General features: G+C 35.8%; 1 protein-coding gene across 8 annotated transcripts in view; it reads right to left on the reverse strand.

The window, feature by feature from the left end:
* Positions 1-25932, reverse strand: part of ARHGAP32 (Rho GTPase activating protein 32) — a 287685-nt gene that overhangs the window by 17316 nt on the left and 244437 nt on the right. For all 8 annotated transcript variants that reach the window (XM_057317021.1, XM_057317022.1, XM_057317023.1 and 5 more), the window contains 7 exons: positions 22577-22726; positions 16678-16780; positions 14768-14912; positions 14254-14336; positions 6893-7000; positions 6478-6623; positions 5658-5853 (listed from right to left, as the gene is read on the reverse strand). In XM_057317021.1, coding sequence (XP_057173004.1) covers positions 5658-5853; positions 6478-6623; positions 6893-7000; positions 14254-14336; positions 14768-14912; positions 16678-16780; positions 22577-22726 — 931 coding nt within the window. The remainder of the gene's footprint in view (positions 1-5657; positions 5854-6477; positions 6624-6892; positions 7001-14253; positions 14337-14767; positions 14913-16677; positions 16781-22576; positions 22727-25932) is intronic.

Below are 25932 nucleotides of genomic sequence, written 5' to 3' on the forward strand. Positions count from 1 at the left end.
CCCACCTGTCCCTGTAAGTGCCCCTGCAAAGTGGCTCCTGCTATACCTAGCAGGGAGCCTTGGTCAGGATGGACCCCATTCAAGGCAACTCCTGCCCCAGGGAAGGAGGTAGCCAGCCTGGCCCACCAGCACACCAGCAGCAGGTGCAGTGAGGGCTGGCCCCACCCATCAGCAATCCAGCAGCAGCTACAGCCAGGCCTCTCAGACCACTGCACTGAATTCCTGCTGTGCCCACAGTGTGCCCTAGTGGCCATGGCTGGTCATTGCAGGCAGCTGGACTGAGCCTTACCCACCCACCAGCACACCCACAGCAGTCCCAGCCCAGTTATAACAGGAGAGCACACACAGCCCGCACAGGGAACACCCCAAGAGCACCTGGTTCTGGTGACCAGGAGGGACTGCGCAACTGGGCCCCACTACCTAATACACAGAAAAGAAAATGAGGAGATGGAGGAATATGCTCCAGATGAGGTAACAGGACAAAGCCTCAGAAAAAGAACTAAACAAAACAGAGATAAGCAATTTGCCTGATATAAGCAATTTGCCTGTTCAAAGTAATGGTCAAAGATGCTCACTGGACTTTGAAGGAGAATGGACTCAGTGAGAACTTCAACAGATAAAAAAATTTTCAAAAGAACCAACAGAGCTGAAAAACAGAATAACTGAAATGAAAAATACACTAGAGGGAATCAACAGCAGGTGAGAGGATGCAGAAGAATGGATCAGCAATCTGGAAGACAGGGGAGTACAAAGCACCCAAGCTGAAAAGAAAAAAGAAAAAAAAAAAGAATTTAAAAAAATGATGATAGGTAAAGGGACTTCTGGGAAACATTGAGCATACTAACATTTGCATTATGGGAATCCCAAAAGGAGAAAAGAGGGCAGGGGCAGAAAACTTATTTGACGAAATAATAGCTGAAAACTTCCCTAAACCCAGGGAATAAAACAGGTATCGAGGTGGTTAGGGAAACATAAAAAGGCCCCCAAAGGATGAACCCAAGGTGGTCCACACCAAGACACATTATAATTAAAATGTGAGAAATTAAAAATAAGGAGAGAACCTTAAAAGCAGCAAAGGAAAAACAAATAGTTACATACCAGGGAAACCCCATGAGGCTATCAGCTGAAAATTTTTTAGCAGACACTTTTTAGGCCAGAAAGAAGTGAAATGATATATTCAAAGTGCTGAAAGAGAAAAAAATCTACAGCCAAAAATATTCTACCTGGCATGGCTATCAATCAGAACTGAAGGAGAGATAAAGAGTTTCCTAGACAAACAAAAGTTCTAAGACTTTATCACTTAAACCAGCCGGACAAGAAATGATAAAGGGATTTTTTTGAATCGGAAAGAAAAGGCTATAACTAGAACAGAAATTATTAAAGGAAAAATCTCATGGGTAAAAGCAAACATAAAGATAGTAGACCAATCATTTATAAAAAGCTAGTATGGGGCACCTGAGTGGCTCCATCAGTTAAGCATCTGCCTTTGGCTCAGGTCATGATCCCAGGATCCTGGGATCAAGTCCCACACGCATCAGGCTCCCTGCTCAGTGGGGAGTCTGCTTCTTCCTCTCCCTCTCTCTCTGCCTCTCCCCTTGTTCGCAAGCATGCTCTCTCTCGCGCATGCGCACACACACATGCGCTCTCAAATAAAATCTTTTAAAAAATTAAGCTAGTATGAAGGTTAAAAAAGTAGAAAAATCAACTATATCTAAAAAATTAGTTAAGGGACTCACAAATAAAAAGATGTAAAATATGATGTCACATACATAAAATGGAGAGAAGGGAGTAAAAACGCAGTGCTTTCAGGATGCATTTGAACTTAAGTGACCATCAACTCAGTATAAACTACTATATACATAGGATGTTATATATGAACCTCATAGTGACTACAAACCAAAATCCTGTAATAGATACACACACAAAGAGAAAAGGATCCAAGCATAACATGAAGACAGTCATTAAATCACAAGAGAAAAGAGCAAGAGAAGAACAACGAGAACTACTAAAATAACCAGAAAACAATTAACAAAATGGCAATAAGTACATGCCTACCAATAACTACTTTAAATGTAAATAGACTAAATGCTCCAATCAAAAGACATAGGGTGATTGAATGGATAAAAAACAAGACCTACAAGACAGTCTTGCTGCCTACAAGACAGTCATTTCACATGTAAGACACATACAGACTGAAAGTGAAAAAATGGAAAAAGATAACCCATGCAAATGGAAGCCCCCCAAAAAAAGCTGGGGTAGCAACACTTACATCAGACAAAACAGACTTTAAAACAATGACTGTAACAAGAAACAAAGAGGGCATTACGTAATAATAAAGGAATTAATCCAACTAGATGCTGTAACAATTGTAAATAGCTATGTAACCAATACAGGAACACCTATAAGCAAATATTAACAAACATAAAGGGAGAAATTGACAGTAATACAATAGTAAGGGACTTTTAACACTCTACTTACATTAATAAATAGATCTTTGATCAAAAAATCAAGAAATACCTAATACCTATCCTTCTCAAACTATTCCAAAAAAAAAAAAAAAAGAGGAAGGAATGTTTCCAAATCTATTCTATGAGGCCAGCATTACCTCAATACTAAAACCAAAACCACTACAAAACAAAGAAAATTATAGACCAATATCCCTGATGACCATGGAAGAAAAACCCTCAGTAAAATATTAGCAAACTGAGTTCAACAACACATTAAAAGGATCATTCACCAAGATCAAGTGAGATTTATTTCAGGGATGGGAAGATGGTTCAATCTCCACAAATCAACACGGGACACCGCATTAACAAAATGAAGAATAAAAACCACAGGAACATCTCAACAGATGAGAAAAAGCATTTGACAAAATTCAACATCTGTTCGCAATAAAAATTCTCAAGAAAGTGGGTTTAGAGGGAACATACCTCATCATAATAAAGGCCATATATGGCAAACCCACAGATAGTACCACACTCAATGGTGCAAGGCTGAAAACCTGTCCTCTAAGATCAGGAACAAGACAAGGACGCACTCTTGCCACTTTAACTCAACATAATACTGGAAGTCCTAGCTACAGCAATCAGACAAAAAAAAAAAAATAATAATAATAATAGGCATCCAAATTGGCAAGGAAGAAGTAAAACTGTCACTATTTGTAGATGACAAGAAACTATATATAGAAAATCCTAGATTCCACCAAAAAAACTAGTAGAACTAATGAATGAATTCGGTAAGTTGCAGATACCAAATTAATACACAGAAATATTTTGTATTTTTTACACTACTAAAAAAACTGGCAGAAAAAGAAATTAAGAAAACAATTCCATTTACAATTGCATCAAAAAGAATAAAATACCTGGGAATAAATTTACCAAAGACATGAAACACCTGTACTCTGAAAATTACAAGACATTAATGAAAGAAATTAAAGATGACACAAATAAAGGGAAAGGTACACCATGTTTATGATTGGAAGAATTAATACTGTTAAAATGTCCATACGACCTAAAGTAATCTACAGATTGAATGCAATCCCCATCACAATATGAATAGTATTTTTCATAGAACTAGAAAAAAAAAATCCTAACTTTGTAAGGAAGCACAAAAGACCTTGAACAGCCACAGCAATCTTGAGGAAGAACAAAGCTGGAGGTATCACACTCCCGGATGTCAAACTCCACTGTACATGAAACTGTATGGTACTGGCACCAAAAGAAACATAGTTTAACGGAACAGAAGAAGACAGCCCAGAAATAAACTTATGCTTATATGGTTGATTCATCTATGACAAAGGTGGCAAGAATATGCAACAGGGAAAAGACAGTTTCTTCAGTAAATATGTTGGGAAAACCAGAAAGCTACATGTAAAAGACTTAAATTAGACCACTTTCTTATACCATACACAAAATAAACTCAGAATAAAGACCTAAATGTAAGGCCTGAAACTACAAAACTCCTAAAAGAAAATATACGCAGTAATCTCTCGGACACAAGCCTTGGCAATATTTTTCTGAATCTGCTTCCTTAGGCAAGGGCATGAAAAGCAAAAATAAGCAATTGAGACTACATCAAACTAAAAAACTTGCATAGCAAAGGAAGCCATCTACAAGGCAAAAGATAACCTACTGAGTGGAAGAAGATATTTGCAAATGACATATCCAATAAGGGATTAATATCCAAAATATATAAAAACTCACACAACTCAACACCAAAAAGATAATCTGATTGAGGCAGAGGACCTGAACAGACATTTTTCCAAAAAAGACATCCAGATGGCCAAAAGACACATGAAAAGATGCTCAACATCACTCATCATCATGGAAACGTAAATTAAAACCACAATGAGATACCACCTCACAGCAGTCAGAATGACTAACACGAAAAAGAGAAGAAACAACCAGTGCTGGCAAGGCAGGGGAGAAAAGGGAACCCTCGTGCACTGCCGGTGGGAATGTAAGTTAGTGCAGCCACCAGAGAAAACAGTGTGGAAGTTGCTCAAAAAATTAAAAATAGGGGCGCCTGGGTGGCACAGCGGTTAAGCGTCTGCCTTCGGCTCAGGGCGTGATCCTGGCGTTATGGGATCGAGGCCCACATCAGGCTCCTCCGCTAGGAGCCTGCTTCTTCCTCTCCCACTCCCCCTGCTTGTGTTCCCTCTCTCGCTAGCTGTCTCTATCTCTGTCGAATAAAATAAAAAATAAAATCTTTAAAAAAAAAATTAAAAATAGAGCTCCCATATATCCAGTAGTTCCACTTCTGGGTATTTACCCAAACAAGGCAAAAACATTAATTTGAAAGCTATATGCACCCTTATGTTTACTGCAGCATTATCTCTAATAGCCAAGATATGGAAGCAGCCTAAGTGTCCATCAAGAGATGAACGCATAAAGAAGTTGTGGTGTACACACACACACACACACACACACACACACACACACTGGAGTATTATGCACTCATCTCTTGATGCTGGTTGGGAGATAGCACTATGAGAAGTACTGGTCCATTCTAAACTTAATGTGGAGCCAATGTCAAACAAGTCATTATCCATTCTTTATTTCCTGAGTAAGCTATTCCAATCCAACTTCTTTCTTTTTAGAATTTTTTTTATTTGAATGAGAGAGAGGTGGGTGGGGGAGAGAGAGAGAAAGAAAGTATGAGCAGGGGAGAGGCACAGGGACAAGCAGACTCCCTGCTGAGTGTGGAGCCCAACACAGGACTCGATCCCAGGACCCCGAGATCATGACCTGAGTTGAAGTCAGATGCTTAACCAACTGAGCCACCTAGATGCCCCCAGTTTATTTCTAAATAAATTTCTAGACAACATACCTCAGAGAGAAAAACCACATCCTATATAGTGGAAGCATATTATTTTTCCCAACAATTTGCCCTCTATAATTAACTTTCATCTTCTTTAAAATGAAATGATTTTGTAATGCTTTTCAAAAATCATCTGTATCATTCTATAATCAAATGAATTGGTTTTTCTGGGACTAGCCCAAAATCAATATAGTAGTATTAGACTATAACAATAAAAATAGAAAAAAGAAAAGAAAGAAAAGAAAGGAAAAGAAAAGAAAAGAAAAGAAAAGAAAAGAAAAGAAAAGAACACCTGACCATGAGAATCATATCACTGAAGAGGATTTAATGAATTTTACCTTTCAAGTGGGAACTCAATTATGGTATGAAACTTTCCCTGAAGTGCAGCAGGTCCTTCTCCTACTTCGATATATTTATTTTCAGTCACAATTGGAGAGTTGACCTGAGCCTGCGTTCGTGCCTGGGCTTCCTCCAATGTCAGCAGCTTGGTGGATGGAGAGGAAACCAGTAGGGACTTGGGTCTTGATAGAGAAGCTTTGGAAAGAAAGAAAAGCAATGAAAAGAGTTAAGATTTTTGGCACAGGTAAAAAATATAAATCTGTGTGTGTGTACATCAATCTCCATCTATCTACATATCTGTGCTGTTTTAAATTTTCTTCATTAAGTCTTTTAAATGGCAAAAACAATAGGGCTTTATACTGAGTGAGGAAAAGAAGGTGACATACCGGGTTGTTAACAATGACATCTATATATATATATATATATGTTGTTTTTTTTTTTTAAATTCCTTAAGTAATTTAACTATTTTCCTTTCTTAAAAGATACCAAGCAAGGCCTGGTATCACTCAGATATCTTACCTTTGGAAAAATTTTTTCTTTCCCTATTCCATATTATAACTTTGTATGCATCAATAACAGGTGACATGATGTATTTTTTAATGTGTCACAAACTTAGAGCATAATAGTTCTAACACGTAGTATTCACTAAATACCATACACACACAAAACAACTGTTAAACCATGCATTTTGAGAAGGGCACATAAATTACCTGCTGTCTACCAAAGACAGATTTATTCCATTGTGATAAGAAATGCAGTTTTTCATGCTTTTAGAAGTTTATACATGTGCCTTGTAAACAAAATTCGTGTGAGCCATACCTGCCCCATCCTGAATGACAGCACTGATTTTCCCACTGAAGAGGACGTCTACATGATTCAGGATGAACTCAACGACCACAGACTGAATTCTCACTTCCATGAAAGCTGCTGTCCCACTAAAGCAGGCAGACTCTATCTGTTTTGATCTGTAGGGTAACCAACATTACCGTCAGAGAATCCCAAACACAGCAGCCTTAAAGGGCATTATTTTTCTTAAATGTGTAAACCACAGACAGAGGAAGAAAGCATACTTTTAGTGCTTCGGCTAAGCCCCACTTGCCTCTTTTAGGGAGATGCTCATAAAAACAGCAGGTGAGTTTTACTTTTAAGAACTGTCCTTAAGGAACACTGATGAATTAGACTTTGATTTAAGATGACTAGTTCTACTTAAGGTCGTAAGTCAAATACAACTTACCTTAACAGGTTTGGAGCCCAAACAATTGCTAGGTTTTTTGCATGCATATTTGTGATGGAACAATAGTCAGCTAGCAGAGACAAGTGTCTCATCAGGAACTCCAGCGTTCTGGAAAATGCAATATAACATATTAACGAAAAGAAACCATATGTAGCAGTATAAAGCATAAAAGGCCTTCTAATTAATTTTTAAGATTTCAATGGAAAAATAGAAAAGGAAACCATACAAACTCCAACAAAATTCTTTGTTGCTTCCGATATTCAGGTCTGAATAATAATAGTCAGGTCTGAATATTATTACCACAGAAGTGTCAGGAGAATATTACAAATTCTATATTCTATGTACAGTAATCGTATCTACAGAACTCTAAGAAAAAAAGTCTAAGGTAGATGCAGTAAGAAATTAACATTTTTTTTTAAAGATTTTATTTATTTATTTGACAGAGATAGAGACAGCCAGTGAGAGAGGGAACACAAGCAGGGGGAGTGGGAGAGGAAGAAGCAGGCTCATAGCGGAGGAGCCTGATGTGGGACTCGATCCCAGAACTCCGGGACCACGCCCTGAGCCGAAGGCAGACACTTAACCGCTGTGCCACCCAGGCGCCCCAAGAAATTAACATTTCTGACAGGTCTTAGTTTTTAAAAATCTTTAGGAATATTTGCTCCTGGCTGTCAGACATCTAGTTTCAAAGACACCAGTGAAGTAAATCCTCCATAAAAGCTCGTTTCTAGACAAATAATATCATGAAGTTATGTTACTCTACTTGCAGCAGACACACTAACAGAAGGGGATTTGAACTTTTCTTTTATAGAAGAAAACAGTATTTCACAGGCCTAAAAGGTTAAAAGAAAAACTGCAGTGGGCACCAACGGGAGAGAACAGCTGAGCAACTGTGTACACAAACACACACAAACGCACACATACATGTATGTACATATGTACATACGTATATATGGAGAGAGAGGGGGTGGGTATTAAATAACAGGGCAGAACATTTTTGGGAAGAAAGCATGATCAGCTTAAATGCAAGTTAAATCAGATAAACACACAGAGGTAATACCTAGCAGTTCCTGCATCTCTCAAAGTGTCCCTACCTACGTGTATAGGGATTGAAACTATTATGGACAATATATAGGAGACAGAAATTTAAAGCTGTTACTCGCAACAGGAATGAAAGTTAATTTTGTAATGAAAGTTAAATTGTGGGACACTTGGGTGGCTCAGTCATTAAGCGTCTGCCTTCGGCTCAGGCCGTGATGCCAGAGTGCTGGGATCGAGCCCCGCATCGGGCTCCTCCGCTGGGAGCCTGCTTCTCCCTCTCCTACTCCCCCTGCCTGCGATCCCTCTCTCGCTGGCTGCCTCTCTCTCTCTGTCAAATAAATAAATAAAATCTTCAAAAAAAAAAAAAAAAAAGAAAAGAAAGTTAAATTGTGGTCGGCATATGAGCCTCAAAGACCAGGATGAGCCCAACATGAACCTGAGAAGAAAACGCAGACAGCAGCTAGAAGCACTGCTCAGGAGGCTTTCTACAGGGATCTCATCGAGTTCCCACAACAGCCCTACCTGCACAGTGCTACCATTCCCCACTTTATGGAGGAGAAAGCCAAGGTGAGCTCAGGTTACACAGACAAGCAGCGCTTGTCTCAAGTCAAGGTCAGCTTGGCTCCAAAGTCTCTCATTCAACAGCATCTACTGCGGCTGACCTACAGTACAAATGGTACTTCTCCCGGTCCCTCCTATACACATTTAAATAGGAAAGGTAGACAGGCAGACAGACAGATAGACAGAAGTGAGGCTGGTCTGGAGACAAGGTAGAGGTAGGAAGCTTGAGAAATGTGTTTAGAAACATGTAAAATTTTATTATTTTAAGCGAGGGGTAGATGAACGAAGGGAAATACTTAAGTACTTTAGAAATACATTTTAGAAGAAATGTAAACCAAAACAAGCAAAGATAGCATTTTATTCACATATCTAATTGTAAAAATGTTTTTAAAAGCTCATGGAGAATTTTAGTCAGAGTCCCATGAAATGAGCATTTCCATATTTAGCAGAGTACACACTGCATAAATCCTCATGGAATACAATTTGGAAACTGTTGTATATTAGCAAAAAATTTTAGTACCTTTTGATTTCTAAGAATTCCACTTTCAGGTCTTCATCCAAAAAAAAAAAAAAAATCTAGATTCCCAAAAAGATTCATGTAAATGGATGGTCCTCATAGTATTGTTCAAAACTGACAGAGAAAAAACCCACCATAGAATATAAACTAGTGCAGCCTCTGCAGAAAACAGTATGGAGGCTCCTCAAAAAGTTAAGAATTAGAACTACCTTACAGTCCAATAATGAAACTACTAGGTATTTACCCAAAACTACAAAGACACTAATCCAAAGGGCTACATGCACCCCTCTGTTTATTACAGCATTATTTACCATGCCCAAATTATGGAAGCAGCACAAATGTCCATCAGTGGGTGAATGGATAAAGAAGAGGTGCTATGTACATACACTGGAATATTATTCAGCCATAAATAAAATGAATGAAATCTTGCCATTTGCAACAATATGCATGGAACTAGAGTAAAAGGCTAGGCGAAGTAAGTCAGAGAAAGACAATATATGATTTCACTCATATGTGGAATTTAAGAAATAAGCAAATTAGGGAAAAGGTTAAATAACATACAGCCCATTCACATAAGAGAACGCTATTAAAAATCATGTTTTTTCAAGAACATTTAAGGAACTAGGAAATGTGAATATTAAAATCTTAAAAAGTCTGGATGGAAAGATATATTAAAGGAGATTAACACTCAAATTATGTAGAGGAAGCTAGAATATAAAAACACATTATATAGCAGGAGATATATCACAAGGAATTATATATAATACAGAGTAGGAGATATGTGTACAGTAAACAATACATATAAAACATGTGGGCATGCACTGTAGGTGATATAATATATATTAGGAATACAGAAGATAATATTAGGATATACATACTCTATATGTATATATCAGCAAGCTATAAAATATATGGTGCATAAAATATATAAAATGTATATGCAATATTATTGAATATTTACTACGTGCAAGGTTCTGTTCTGAGAATACACTGATCAACAAGACAAAATTGATGACCTCAAGGAGCCTGTGTTTTAGAGGGATTATACATCAAGTAGGCAATACTATATATATCCATATAAATATAGAGGTATATATATAGAGAGAACATATGTTAGTAGGATATATAGTAGGATATACAATATATAATAAATAGCAGGTAAAGGTATATAATGTTCAAAAGGGTAGATTAAATAGATAAATAGGAAGCTACCTATGTAATTAGCAAGGAAAATATCTATATATTATTGAGAAATATCTGTATTTATATAATAAAGGAGAATATATATGATGTAGGAAAAATATGAACGTAGTTAGAGAGAAACACAGTATAGCAGAAAAGTTATATGTATCAATATATATTGTAAGCTTACCAAAAGCCAATTTTAAGTGTTTTGTAATGTTTATGCAAGGTTATTTTAATTCATAATGAGCTAAATGCTATCAATACTTTATTTAAACATGATTAAAAAATAATATTTTCTTGAAAAAAAAACTTACAGTGCCTTAGACACCAATCAGTATATTTTACAGAGGGAATTGAGAGTATTGGTTAATATTGTATATATTATATATATATAATAGAGAGTATGTATGTATATATATCATGTATGTATATATTTCTTATATGGTGAAGTACGTTTGTCTCCTATATAGTTTATATTTTATATAATATACACACACACGCATATACATTCTCTCTGTATCTATCTTTCTTACTGACGTTCTCTTAATTCACCTACAATATTAACCAATATTCTTGATTCCCTATGTACAATGTACTGATTGGTGTCTAAGGCACTGTAAGTTTTCTTTGACTATAGGTTTCTCTCCCTAAACCACTTTGACTAAATATCATTTAAATTTTAAGCTTGCCTAAGGCCAATTTTAAGTGTTCCTCTGTTTATGCAAGATTATTTTAATTCACAATGAAGTTAAATGTTATCACACTTATAAAATATGACTTTTAAAAAAGGAATTTGTTTCTTGCTTCTATGAAATCTGTTGAATATTTTGCAGTCTTGATAAAGGTGAGCTGCCAAATGAGGAAGGAACAAAATACTGTGACAAACAGAGAACAATTTAAAACAAAACCTATAATTATCAGTAATATTCTCATAGAGGGAAGAGATTATATCCATGAGATAAGAAAAGGACGCTATAAAGTAGGAGCATTCAGAGGAACCAGAAAGGGAGTTCTTGGAAATCATCTTTTTTCAAATCGAGAAATGGCCTGGAGAAAATCTGTACATGGAAACTGACAAAGAGAAGGTAAGAAAATGAAAGAGTTGGTTCAAGAGCTATAATATATCCAGAAAGAGAGGAGAGAAAAAGGTTGGAGGTTAAGTTGCAATGAGAACCATCGAGGAAATAATAACAAGAAAAATGTTCAGAAGTTCTGGATGGAAAAGGTCCATGGAGTGCCCACAGCAAAGAAAGAAAAAGAAGCCATTCCAAGACAAACTGAACACTAGGTATGTTCTAAGTGTAAAAGCATCCAGAAAGGATACAGACAAAACAAAATACGTCGTGTTAAGAACTGGCAGACCAGAATCAGATATCACTGGGGCATTTTTGCTTAGATGACAAGGTCTGATACTACCAAAATTATGGGAAAAAATTACAGACTAAAATTCTATAGTTATCAATCACATGCAACAGAAGAATAAGAGCATTTTCATATCAATGTCTCAAAACACTTACCTCCCTTACAGCTTTCCTCAGGAAGCTACCAAAGATGTCTACTACAGAGCAGGGGGTACACAACAGGGAGGTGACAGCTAGAGATACCAAAAAGAAGGATGCAACTCATGCAGGAAGCAATGAAGAGAATTTCCAAAATGAGAGGAAAGAGTTGACAGCATTGTAGACCTAGAGAACAATCAGCCTGGACTGAGGGACTGAGCAGGGGGAGAAAAGGCTCCAGGAGGGATGTTTTTCAAAAAAAAAAAAAGAAAGCTTGTCTCGTAAGTCTGAACGCACTGGGAGAACACAGATAGTCCTGTGAGAAAGTTTCAGAGATAAACCAGTGATGAACAGAAACTTAGCAAGCCAAAAATGCGCAACTGCTCCACGAACACACACACAGTTATCCCGGAAAGGAAAAGAAGTCTAGTACGAATTACATGCCGTTGTAAATAACGGTTACAAAGTTATCACAATATAGACAGTGAATACTGATGTAACTCCAAATGCTGACATAACCAGACTGTGAAGATGAGAGAAGGGAAAATGTGTGTTTGTGTGGTATTGGGGCGGGTGGGTAAAGAAAGCTAAATTTCATTTACTTAAAAGGAAAGTAAAAATAACATCTAAAAATGAGAAATCAAAGAAAAATATAGGCATGTTGTTCAGAAACAGAAGCTAAGGAGAAATCAGAAAGGGAAGTTGTGAGGCAGGAAACTGCTATTTTTCACTGGCAACTATGCAGACCATTTGACTTTTTAAAACTATGTACATTATATTATATTGGTCTTTTTTTTCTTAATTTAGAGAAAAAAGATATATTTACATGGTACCACCTGTTAAACTACCAAGTCAAGAGGTCTTGGCTTAATTTTAATCATCTGTCTTGCTATGCTTTATATTAAAAAAAAAATACTAAGGACCAGATTCATTCGCACATTGGATCTCATTTTAAATTAATCCCCTTAAGAAAGTATTATTAGTATTCTTTCCACAGATACGGAGATGAACGCATGGAGGGGTCACGAAGGAAGTGATGAAGTTGCAAATTCAAACTCAGATCTATCAAAGCTAATATTCGTTATACTGCACTAGGTTTCTTTTTCTGGTAACTTAAAAAAAAGCCTTTTTCCTCCTTAAAATATTCTTCAGTAACTGTGTATTATCAGATCTGTCTCCTCAAGCCTTCTTCTTCAGGGTTCAATACCTGAATTTCTTAAGCATCCTTCACAAAAGCTCTTTTGTGTTGTATCTGTTTCTCTCTTCAGTGGGTCCTTAAGAACCTCTTTAATTTCCTCACATTCCTCTTAGGACAGGACACGTTAATGGCACAATGAGTCAATGCTAAGTTACCTTCTGGCTTTTGATCATCATGATTTATAGCTATAGTGTGGACTAAAAAAAAAAGTGCTGATTTTTAATGTTCATTAAAAATTTTAGGGGTGCCTAGCTGGCTCAGTCAGAAGACTGTATGACTCTTGATCTCAGGATTGTGGGTTTGAGCCCCACGTTGGGTGTAGACATGACTTAACTAAATTAAAAAAAAATTTCAGTGTTGATTTAGTGCCAAGTATAGTGCTGAGTTTTAAAATATATATATGAACAATGCCATTCTGAAAAAGAAAGCACTATATTATTTAATCTGTGTATTACTAAAACATCTACTATACTTTTTTTAATAGTTTTTATTTTGTTAGTCACCATACAGTACATCCCCGGTTTTTGATGCAATGTTCCATGATTCATTATTTGCATATAACACCCAGTGTACCATGCAATATGTGCCCTCCTTAATACCCATCACCGGCCTATCCCATTCCCCCACCACTCTCCCCTCTGAAGCCCTCAGTTTGTTTCCCAGAGTCCACAGTCTCTCATGCTTCATGGTTTATACTGTTTTCTTTCTCTCACTAAATGGCAGTCATCTTCAATTTTATTCTGGTCTTCTCAGATACGAACAAAAATATTTCTGAGAGTCCAAACTAACATATAAATTAAACTGTCTTAAAAGTAGCAACAACAAAATAAATGAATAAGAACGAAACCTAAAAAACACCCAAAAAACAGGTTTATTGATCATCTGAGAGTCTCCTGAAGAAGAATTCTGAGATGCCTGTTAGATTTTGTGGTTCTATGTAGTTTGGACACCTTTTGAAAAAGAAAAGAGGGTTGGAAAAAAGGAATCAAGTAAACAGGAATCCAGTACTGTGTCCACAGTATGGACTCGAGCAATCACAAGTCAAGTACTCGCACTTGTGATCATATACCCCAATATTTCTCAGTGGCTCAAAAGACAAAGAAAACAACAAAACTGGTTTAGTCTACCATCCATTTGCTCATTTGTTCGTTCATTAATTCAACATTTATTAAGTGCCTATCAGATGTCAAGCACTGTGCCTGGCCTTGGGATACAATGACAAATAAACATAATGTCTGAACAAATGGAAGTTTAAATAGAACTCCACAGAAATTTAAATAGTTCGAAACCCAAAGAAAAAACCACTCTTCACATCAACTGACTTGTACTTTTGGGTGTTATCTTACAACATGTGATTTACCTGTAGTGTGGAGGGGGGAGCTGCTGGATGACATCATGAATTTTTATCAGCCTTTCTTCATCTGTTGCTGCTGAAACAGCATCCTGCAACAATCATAATGTGAAATAAACCAGTAGGCTTTGTTGGTAAAAAAGAAAGTTCTTCACTTACAATTCAGTTTTCACTCTACTCTTTGATGTTGAACAACAAGGCAACACAGCATATCAAGAAAGTAAACTTTGTTTCCATACTATGTGGACATTGAAATCTATTAAAAGATAACTTTTTAAAACTTTATGGTAACCAATATTAAGGGCGATAAGATTAGTGGATCAAAGTTAGAAACTAAAAGAAAGAAAATGTGAAAACAGTGAAGACTATGGACTAGCTAGCAATAACTGCTTTTTTGTTTTCTTTAAAGGAGAGATTTTAGTTACAGAACTATTTCTTACATGACCAAACCAATCTTTACACGTTTCGAATACACTCTCAGCAAAACTCCAAAGAGAATTTGATTAAAAGTGACTTTACTCACAGAAAATTTCTCATACAGCTGGTAGGTGAGCAGAGGGTTTGGGAGCTCTCGAAAATACAGCTTACAGAGGGAGCCCACGGAATGGATGTCCTGAACATAAGGTTCTTTCGTCAGGTCGGGGACATGTTCAGAGTCAAATTCATGGCTAACAAAGACGAGAGAAACAAAACTATTTTATTGAAGAAAAAGCAAATATATGACTTAAAACAGAAAGCAGAGTTAATGTTTTATTCAAATGATTGTATTTTATGTAAGTTATATTTGGACTTCAGCAGTAACTGGGTGTCTGGTCACAAGACAAATGTTTTTCTAAATGGAAATTATGGGCATAGCTCTAATATTAAAATGGATAACGATCTCTGAAATGCATATGGATGAGCAGCTCTTGACACGCAGATCTGAAAACAGAACTCCTAATTTCTAATGGTTTGAATAGCCAATATTTTGGCAATTCTGCAAACTAGGGCTGAATGGCAGCTGGTCCATGAGCATCTCTCTACAGAAATCCCTCAGGTACAAGAAGTATAGTTCAAGAAAGGTAAAGGAAGCCAGAAGTAATATAAAGCAATTTCTAGCTAACCAAATTTTAACAGCCAGCAAAATCTATAGTGTAAAGTGAGTGAAATGAAAGTTGTGCTTGGAATACTAAGGCAGGTTAGGCTCCTTCTCCAGGAGGTTAATTAATATTAATCTACAGGCATGGGACTACTTATCAACCTAGAGGATTAGTATATGTGGACAAAGTGAATATGAGAACTGCTGCATCTGAAACTAAAGACTGACAGTGTCCTTAGCACAAGAATCAATTTAAGTATTTTCCAAACATGTATTCCTGAAAATAGAGATGAGCTCTGTGGTCAATGAGAATACTAACATCTGCATGGAATAATGGCAATTACCATGCACCACAGTGAAAAATAAAGTATAATAACGTATTAAGAATAGACTAGAATCTGAGAGATTAAGCAAAAATAAATGTAGAACACGTAACACATACACACTCGAGCATATGCTACAGCATTGGGGTTAAAGGAGATTAGAAGAAGTTTCACCATGGAAATGCAGACAATTGTAAGAGAATACTATAAAAAACTATATACCAACAATCTGGACAACGTGGAAGAAATGGATAAATTCCTGGAAGCATATAAACTACCAAAACTGAAACAGGAAGAAAGAAAACTTGAACAGACTTGAACCAGCGAAGAAATTGAAATTGCAATAAAAAAAATCTCCCAACAAACAACATCCAGGACCAGATGGCTTCAAGGGTGAATTCTACCAACATTTAGAGAAGAGTTAATACTTATTCTTCTCAAACTATTCCAAAAAACAGAAAAGGAAGGACAACTTCCAAGCTCATTCTATGAGGCCAGCATTACCAGGATTTTAAAACCAGATAAAGAATCCACTAAAAAAGAGAACTATAAGCCAATATCTCTGATGAACATAGAAGCAAAAAAATCTCAATAAAACACTAGTAAAATCAATCCGACAGGACATTAAGAAAATCATTCACCCTGGATCAAGTGGGATTTATTCATGGGTTGCAAGGGTGGTTCAACAGAACATTTCACTTGTCGATTTTAATTAAGAACTAAGGAATAATCCTATTATAATGTAAATGTTCATCTCTCATTGTCTTCATGGATTCAAACTTCGAAATCTGCTAAAATCTTCAAATACTACAATGAAGCAAAACACAAGTACTGAAGAGGTTAAGGGGACATGGTTTTCTGACAGATGAAGAAATGGCATTCAGGAGTACATTTACAGAGAACACTACAGATATTATTTCCCACTTTATCTAAACTGTAAATTAGGGCTATCAATGTGACTTAATTTTGAAATCATTTCATTTTAATAAATTACAATAGGAATGAAAAAGAAAATGCCAAATAAGGTTTTACCGTAGTCTCTGAATATTAGAGGCAACGCCAGAGAGACGATATATTCCATCCACAATGCCATATCTCTCAATGAACGCTGTACAGCTCTGAAGAACCTGGGGCACTAAAGAGAATTTTTAAAGACATGGATTAAACCAGGAGTATCCCATCAAAACAAAGTCACAAAAAAAATGAGAATGTCTTAGTTTTCATGAGCAAAATAAAATTTGTAAATCAAAATTATAAGGGGCAAAGATTAACCTACTACAAAAAGTGATGAGGACATATTTACTTATATTCACATCTAAACGAGACAAATGGACAACTGGTTCCTGACTATCAAGATGGGCTCCCTCCTGTTACATTTAGGTAAGTGAAAGAATTCGTACGTTACTAGATCTCTAAGATCTTCCGCAGCAGCCTTGCTTAGGTCATGTTACAACACTAAGATGAACTGTTTCGTCCTAACACCATACCAGACTTAAGAAAACCAAAAACAAACAAACAAACAAAACCCCACAGCTGTTCAGCTGAATTTCACACATAAAAACGGATATACAAAGTTAATGCTTATTCCAACATGATAATTGCCTGTAAGTGCTCCAATTTCTCACTTTTAAAAGTTTCTTCCATCTTTTCATAGTTAACGCTAATTCTAAATTTTATCCAATAAACAAAACACTGACATAAGGCAAAGGTCAAAGCAATTTCGAGTAGAAGGAATCTTCTAATTTCCTGCCTATCTTTACATTAAAACTGCTTTACATTAAAAATGTTTTGACTCAATACTATCAGCTCTTCAAAAAGTAGAAAGAAAGGAAGGGTACTCTCTCTCTGGTTACCTCACCGAATACCTGACACAAATGGACAGCTACTCTGGGCCTACAGTCTAGAAAGGACTGTTTGAGGTATAAAATTAAAAATTTTTCATAATCATTCGAAACTGTACAGTAGCTGAAATTTGAACTTTGCTTTATAATGCAGACTGATGAATTTACAGGATTTAGTAACTATGTTCATTTGATAGTGTTAGTTAAAATCCCTGGAAGGAAGGTTGGGAGAACATTATTTGTTCCACAGAAAACTACTACACAAGGGATGAAACATTTAGATTGGGAAATGAAACAATTAAGATATTTTAATAAGTTGATTTTGGCTAATGTATTCTATTTACTGCATATAATATTGCTTTATTATTATAACAGATCTTTTTCTTGGTTCTCCTGCCTTTTGCTGTTCTTCCTGCATTCTATCTTTTAAATTCTGTCAGATCCTATAATTTACATTTAAAATTTATACTCCCTAGCTTTGAATAATTTTTTAAATCAACTATATCATTGAGCATGTAATATGTGCCAAGCTAAGTTTTTTACAATGGATGCTCTCATTTAATTCTCACAGAGATTCATAGGAAAAGCTCTATCATTATCTCCATTATACAGAGAGGAAACTGAATCTTACAGAGATGAAATTTTGCCTAAGGGCAAGCAGGAAACAATGGCAGAAATGAGATTCTAACTCAAGCAGTCCAAGGAGAAAGCCAATTTTTAACCATGGCAAAATACTGCCTAAAATATAAGGTCCTTCACAGTTGCATTTATTTATTGTTACCCTATTTCCATATTTCACAACTTTAGGCCAACTAAAGTTTCACCTTTTGCCATACAAACCAGTCATTTTGTGAGTCCCTCAATTTCCTCTCCCTGGGCTCTCTTCCTACTATCACCTTCTTATAGGAAAATTCTTGGCTGTTGTTAAAAACCTAATTGAACCATCACGCTTAAGCAAGCCGCCTTTGAATACCCCCAAAGAGAGGGAGCCGCACTATGTTCCAGGTGCCCAAAGAACTATGCCATTTTGAAATATTATTTGTTTATACAACTATTACCCTTTATTAGTCATGCTTTTAAGGAGCAAAAACATGCTTCTAAGGAGCAAAAACATGCTTCATCCATCTTTGTATATTCAAAATCCAGGAGCATGTCTTGAAGCAATGCACAAAATTAACAAATGAATTAATTTATAAGTGCCCTTGTGAGGCCAACAAAGTTATATGACCAAGTCAGCAGAGGAGGGAAATCTTATTTTTTGTAAGAAACTGTATTCATTTTCAACTGTGTGCTTTCTACCTCTAAAGGTGTCCAAGAATTTTAGTAACAAGAAAGGGACTGTGTTTAGGTGGTAGAGATGAAAGGCGGGCAGGGTTGCCAAGTATTTTTTGTGGACTCACTCTGATATTACAAGCAATCTCTATGTCAAATTGATACCCAAAATATAAAATATCTTTATGAAATTGAGTCCTACTTCTAATATTGTTCCATCAGTGATAACCTCAGTGCCTTAGGTTTCTATCCTTACAAACTAGAAGTAAAATAAAATAACTTGGAACCTGGAAGATTTCTATCACCTACTTCGAAGCAAATGTATTTAGAGATTACTGGGGTAACTAACATAATGACTTAAAGAAAGGAAGGAAAACAAAGCTTTATTTTTTTTTCCTTAAAAGATACTTCTCATTATGTATGCTCCAAATTAGCATGCTAACTCACCCTGTTACATAAAACTCTTCAGAATACAGGGTTTTTTTTCTGTATTATCAGGCTCTTGGAGTGCATTACAGAATTTTCACAAAAATAAGCTACCATCCATTAAAAAGTACAGGTAATTTTCTTGCACCTCTCACAAACATGTGATATTAAATTCATACCTTCTTATATTCTCCCTACTTGTTTAGGGGTTCCTTCGAAAATATGGGGAATTAGAAGTCTTTCCCTGATAATATGGCTAAGGCTCTGCAAACATAATACCTCATGGAAAACATCTGAATTTTTTCTTTACATTTTATGTTGCCTAGGTAAAAACACTAAATGTCCACATACTCCATTATAGGCCTTCATAAATAAAATTACATAACAGTGCTATTACTTAGAATTTTTAATGAAAGAAAAACGAGATAGTTATTTAAAATAGGTAGCAAAATGAAAGAGAAAAGCATAAACTTTCATTTTAAGGAAAAGAGAGTCGAAACTGAAGAACAGTATCAGAAGATAAAAAGAAAAGATTTGGTTTCTCTTTTCACTAACACATAAGAAAGCAATATGGGACCAAATACATTATAAGAAGAAATCCTAGTTAGAAAAGCACCTTACTAGCCATCTTTCCCCTCCAAACCATCCAATAAACCAGCCAAATACACAGTAAACAATGGCCCAGTCAAAACCCAGCATTAGAAATCTCCAAGTGGTTCTTCCAAAAAATGATAGGACTTTAAGAATTATCCCCACAGGGGCTCCTGAGTGCCTTAGTCGTTAAGCGTCTGCCTTTGGCTCAGGGCGTGATCCCAGAGTCCTGGGATCGAGACCCATATCAGGCTCCTCCACTGGGAGCCTGCTTCTTCCTCTCCCACTCCCCCTGCTTGTGTTCCTTCTCCTGCTGGCTGTCTCTCTCTCTGTCAATTAAATAAATAAAATCTTAAAAAAAAAAAAAAGAATTATTCCCACACTCTTCAATAATACACTTTGATCCACTTTTATTTTAATATTTGTATCATCATGGCAATATAAGAGTACATGTCTAAATTGAAGCTGATGACCCTTAACATTAGAATCATGGCTAAGAGAAGGATGCGATAGTAAGTAGGGACACGAATTGGTCTTTGGTTTTTCTTGACAGTTGCAGTTTCATGTCTGTCCTTTTCTCATTCATTCACTCATTTGTCAACCATTTATTACGTCCCTTCTATATGCCAGACATTGTGCATGCATTCTGTGACACAGATGAAAGAGTCACCTTCCATTGTCAGGGTGGTGGCTTCTGGGCCAGGAGTACATTAGTACAGTATTACTTGTTAGAATGTGTGTCATGATTTTTAGTTAGGAAAATATGACTATCTAAAGGATTAATTTCAGGGGTTATTTGGGCCTTGTATTTTTTCCCCCCAGTGTGCTCTGATTATAAAATTTCTGTATATTTATGGGCACCTGGGTGGCCCAGTCGGTTAAGCATCTGCCTTCAGCTCAGCTCATGATGCCAGATTCCTGGAATCAAGCCCCGCATTGGGCTCCCTGTTCACCAGGGGGGTCTGCTCCCTCTCCCTCTGCCCCTCCTCCCTGCTTGTGTTCTCTCTCTCTCTCTAATAAACGAATAAAATCTTTTTTAAAAAATTTGTGTATTTACAGTAGTTTTTGTTTTTGTTTTTTTTTAAAGCCACTTGCTCAAACACAGAAATATGTTCAGGCAACAGAGTTTCCTTACTTTGAGTTTTTAAATTTTTGTATTTTGTACCAACTCTAAGTTTTTTTTTTTTTTGTAGGGAACCAAGTTTTCTACAACATTCTCACTTTTTTGCAATTTCATTTCAACCTCATTTTAAGGAAATTTGGTTTCAAATATGTGCAGCAAATAAAACAAGTCCTATAAGAAAAATAAACGATACCTGAAAACTCTTTGTTCCACTAGAATAAATTAATCGTAGTTAGGGGATTTATGAACACTGTAGCTCTTAAATCTATTATTTTTCAGAAAGAAATGATATACCTGCATCTGTCCTCTCCTATCATACTAAGAATGGAAACACACCCGAAACTTCTAGGTACAGCTAAGACTTGCTGAGTTGATGTGCAAAAACTAAAGAGCATGGCAGAACAAACTAGAAAACACTCCTTCATATTAGTACCACAACCAAGCAAGGCTGAACAAAATGGATACAAAAGAAATAAAAATGAAAAAGAGATAAAGAAAAAAGAAACTAAGATAACAAAAACGTTAGAATGCCTATGTAAATGACAAATTATCTACAAAAAAGTACTATATGACAAGATTTTTTAAAAAATTAGTTCTTTAGGTAACTGTGATATAATCTTTAAGCAACTCAATTATAAACGTTATGGTCTGTGGTAGCTGAAATGCTGTAATATCATTCTGAGTAATCCTGGCATCACAGATCACTAAAAGAATTTTTTTTAAATGCCTTGTCAGGTTCCTACATGATTTCTTACAACACTTTGTGTGGAAGAAACAGGTCAGGCTTGTCACTTGCTCTGACAGGGAGGTGCTCAAAAGTTTAGAAAGTGTTAACAGGATAATCTCTCTATAAAGTTAATTATTCATTAGGAATACAACTCGAAGAATGAGTCACGTAGCAAAACAGTACTCTGAAATGAGCTTTCGTCTTAGAAAACTCTGGTACAAAATCAATTTTATAAAAAATAAGGACACTATTTTAAAGTCCATGCTAAAATAGAATAAATATAAGTAAGAATGATTATACACATTATATAATTATATCTACCTAGCTTATCCATATTTATATCTCCTCTCTCCTCACGACTATGTATATACTATATAAATATACCATTCTTCCTTGTGATTATTGTTTGCACTTAGACTTTAAAATATTATGTATTATATTTAACTTTTTTCTTTCTTCCTATCCATTCATCCCCTCCATCCATTCATCCAAACCACTGAATTCTTGAATCAGAATTTAATTTATAAAGAAATTTAAATTTTTAGCAACAAAAGTTGGGAGACTGGCCTTGGTATTTTATACCAGACTTTGACTTTTTTTCAAAATAGAAATTAAATAATTTACAATAAAATGTGAAAGGAAAACTGGCTGAGAAAGCTATCTGGATGGACATAAAAATAATGAAGTCTAACAGTGCAGTTGTTCCCTTTGTGGGAAAGTCTTACTCATCCTAGACAGACCATGAGCATCTCTCATGTTAAAGTGCATTCTTAAACCTTCTTTATCCTCAATTATCTCAGAACTCAAATGAGTACGTGGGAAGTTCGACACCGTGCCACTGAAATTAAACGGAATAGATACTGCTTGCGTAATCTGCTTCAAAATGGATTCTAGAAAATCAATATGGAGAGGTCGCAACTGAAATTATGAGATTATAAATTTTATTTTTACCTTCAAAACCAGAATTCAGAAGGTGCTCCCCCAGGTCACAACCAAACACCCTCTCTTTCAAAATCCCCCGCTGCTTCAGCTTCTGTTTTGTTGGACGAGACTTCATGAATGTGCGTAAGAAAGTAATGAGCTTGCCGTGCTTTTTAGACACTAAAAAAAAAAATAATAATGAAGAGGAAATACCTTAGTTGTGGCAAGAAGTTACATTTTTGCTTAGTGTGAAAAAACAACAGAGATCTCAACAGGTTGACTGTAAAATAACGTATTACATGTACACTTTACATTCTGTAGGAAATTTTCAGCAGAGGTTTAGGCAACAGTTGCCTTATAAAGAACATCATAATTTTACACCTTCTTCTCACCAAACTTGTGATCTTACTTGATGCGATTGTCAGCAAATTTAAACATTATCATCTGTGATCTATAAATCAAGCTTGGTAAACCAGCCATCTTCCCAATGCATACCCAAGGATGCTACAGGATTATGACTGGGACCCGAGTTTTACTCTCCTATATTGCTTTGGAAATCTTTATAATAAGTAAGACCTAACATGGTGTAAATGTGGTTTACATTTCTAATCAATTTCTAAAATATTTTACATGGTAGTTAGAATTTTTAAAGTATTTGTAATCTGGAAAGAAAAACTGAAAAAAGAAAAAACTACCTCTTTCTCATTTTATAAAGAGGACAATCCCATTAAGATACAGAACACACCTGTCAAACTAATAGCTATATATAAAAAGCATTAGATCTTCTATTAACATACTTTTATAGTATACTAATATATCACCTTAATTCCTTGGTAGATAAAGGCGAGAAATAAGTACATTAACACACAGTAAAATATTTCCACTGATCGATATATTTAGAAAGACAAGAGAAAAAGAATTGAAAGCAAACAAATCCCCAGAAAAATGACTTCTAAAAAGTGCAGCCTGAAGGAAAAATTATTCTAAAAGTCAACATGTAACAACTATCATAAACTCAGAGATTAGTTGTGGGATAGAAGCCACAATGGTCTCAATTTTCCTACTCACTTTGCAGATGATTACTGGGAGTCTTACTGAATCCTACTATGTATAGATTCTTGAGTGAACCCAAATCTTAAGGCCCCTGAACTGATGAAGCATCCTGTAGGAATTCTGTGTACTGAGAGAATGTGTGGCCTGGGGACTCCAAGGCGGCCTTAGATGGGTTTCTATGACTCAGATCAGCCGTTTGTCTTCCATGTCTTTCCATTTTATGAGAAATACTATTTACAGACATAAGCATCTTTTCTATGAACTGTATGAGGGTGATCAACCATAACGGTTTGCCCGTGTTTCCTAGAACATGAGATTTTCAGTGTTAAAACTAGGAAATCCTAGGCGAACTGGAACAAGGTAGCCATTCTAGACCATACACAGATTAAATAGGTAATTTATTTTTTTCTACATCCATTATTTAAAATTTACTTAGAATTGTCAGAATAATTTTGATGTATCTCTTCTGACATGCCCTGAAACTCTGGGTAAATTACAACCTCTCTTGTATCTTAGATTCCCTGCTGTAAATGCAAATTATGCACTCTCCTATCTGCTAGTGTGACATTTATAGCACACTTGGGTAACTTCAGAAGTATGTCACACATACTATTACTATATTACATGTTACTGGATTTGTAGTATTGCTCTCCCCTAGTTGCTAGCAGATAACGTATTATGCATCTTTGTTAGAGTGGCCATCAAACCACTTCTGTTCATTCTCATTTTCTACATAAACTTTAAAATAATTCTAAGATTTATTAAAAAGTACAAACGAGTTTGGTTTGCAATAATTTAACATATTTATATATATTTTTATATATCAACATTACAGTGACATAATTTGAAAGAATTTTAGTTTCTACAATATTCAGTATTATCATCTGGAAACAGGGTGGGTCATTTAGAAAAATCTAAACCTCTTATCTCTCTAAGTTTTCTAATTTTATTTAAGAAAAGATACATTCCATAAACATCTCTGGTTAGGAATATTGCTAAGTATTTTGCATTTCTTTGCTCCTCTTGTAAAATAGTACTTTTCTTCAATTATGGCTTTAACTGGTAATTACCGGTATGCTAGAAAACAATTTCTTTATGTACAGTTCAAATCTGATCATTTACTAAACTCTCAACAATTCTGAGAGAATTTTTAGTTGATCCTTTTGGATTTCATGGATATATAACTGTATCAAAGCAAATACGGTAATTCTGTCCTTTTTCTGATAGGAGTTAAGTTTTTATTTGTTTCAGATTTTAATAATTGGCCAGAACTTCCAAGATGCATGTTAATAGTAGGCATTCGTATTTTGATGAAAATATGTGTTGAATTTGACAACTGCATATGATGTATATGAGAGAGCGTTTTTTTAGTCTCAAAGCTCCAAGAATGTTTCACAGGAACAGGAATTGAACTTTAAATATTACTCATTCAGCAACAAATATGAAACGGCCTACTATTTCTTAGGAACTGTTCTAAGTCCTGAGATTATAGTGGGGAACAACTCAGGCAAGCTCCTTGCTGTCACAGAGCCTACTGACGGAAGAAAGACAATGAACAACTAAATAAAAATACCAATATAGCTAGCATATATTTTATACTAAGTGCTAGCAACTGCACAAGTGTTTTTATTTACTAACCATTCGTTTCTCACAGAACCCTATAAGGAAAATACTATTATTATTCCCTTTTTCAGATGAACAAACTAAGGCACAGAGTGCTAAGTAACAATCGAAGTTCATATAACTAGGATTCAAAATCAGGTGGCCTGCCTGAAAACCCAAGCTTTGAGCCACTATGTGATACTGTCTAAATTAAAACAACCAGGTAATTTCAGATTGCTTCTAACTGCCCGTAAGGAAACAGAGTGAAGTAATAGTGGCAAGAGAAAAGAAACTATACTGGATAAGGTGGTCAGGGAAGGTGTCAAGAAGTCACATCTGATTTGTAAGGCACTGAGTATAGTGGGTGAGGAAGACAGTGGTATGAAATGAGGCTGAAGAGGTAGGCAAAGGCCAGGTACTAGAGGCCAGCATATGAAGTTTGGATTATTGGCAAGGAGAACACACTGAACAGTTTAAACATTTTAGAAAAGTTACTTTAAAATAACCCATTATGTGTATTAGAAACCCAAATGTGCATTAATAGGGAACTGGATGAGTTAACTCCGATCCTGGCTCAGTCCCAGGATCCTGATATCATGACCTGAGCCGAAGGCAGACGCTTAACCAACTGAGCCACCCAGCTGCCCTGTGTTTGCCTTTTTTTCTTTAAAAAGAAGTATCTCTACCTACTGATATGGAGTAATATCCAGAATATATTAAGTCAAAAAGGA

The sequence above is a fragment of the Ursus arctos genome, unplaced genomic scaffold, assembly GCF_023065955.2.
Source record: "Ursus arctos isolate Adak ecotype North America unplaced genomic scaffold, UrsArc2.0 scaffold_22, whole genome shotgun sequence".
Classification (NCBI taxonomy): domain Eukaryota; kingdom Metazoa; phylum Chordata; class Mammalia; order Carnivora; family Ursidae; genus Ursus; species Ursus arctos.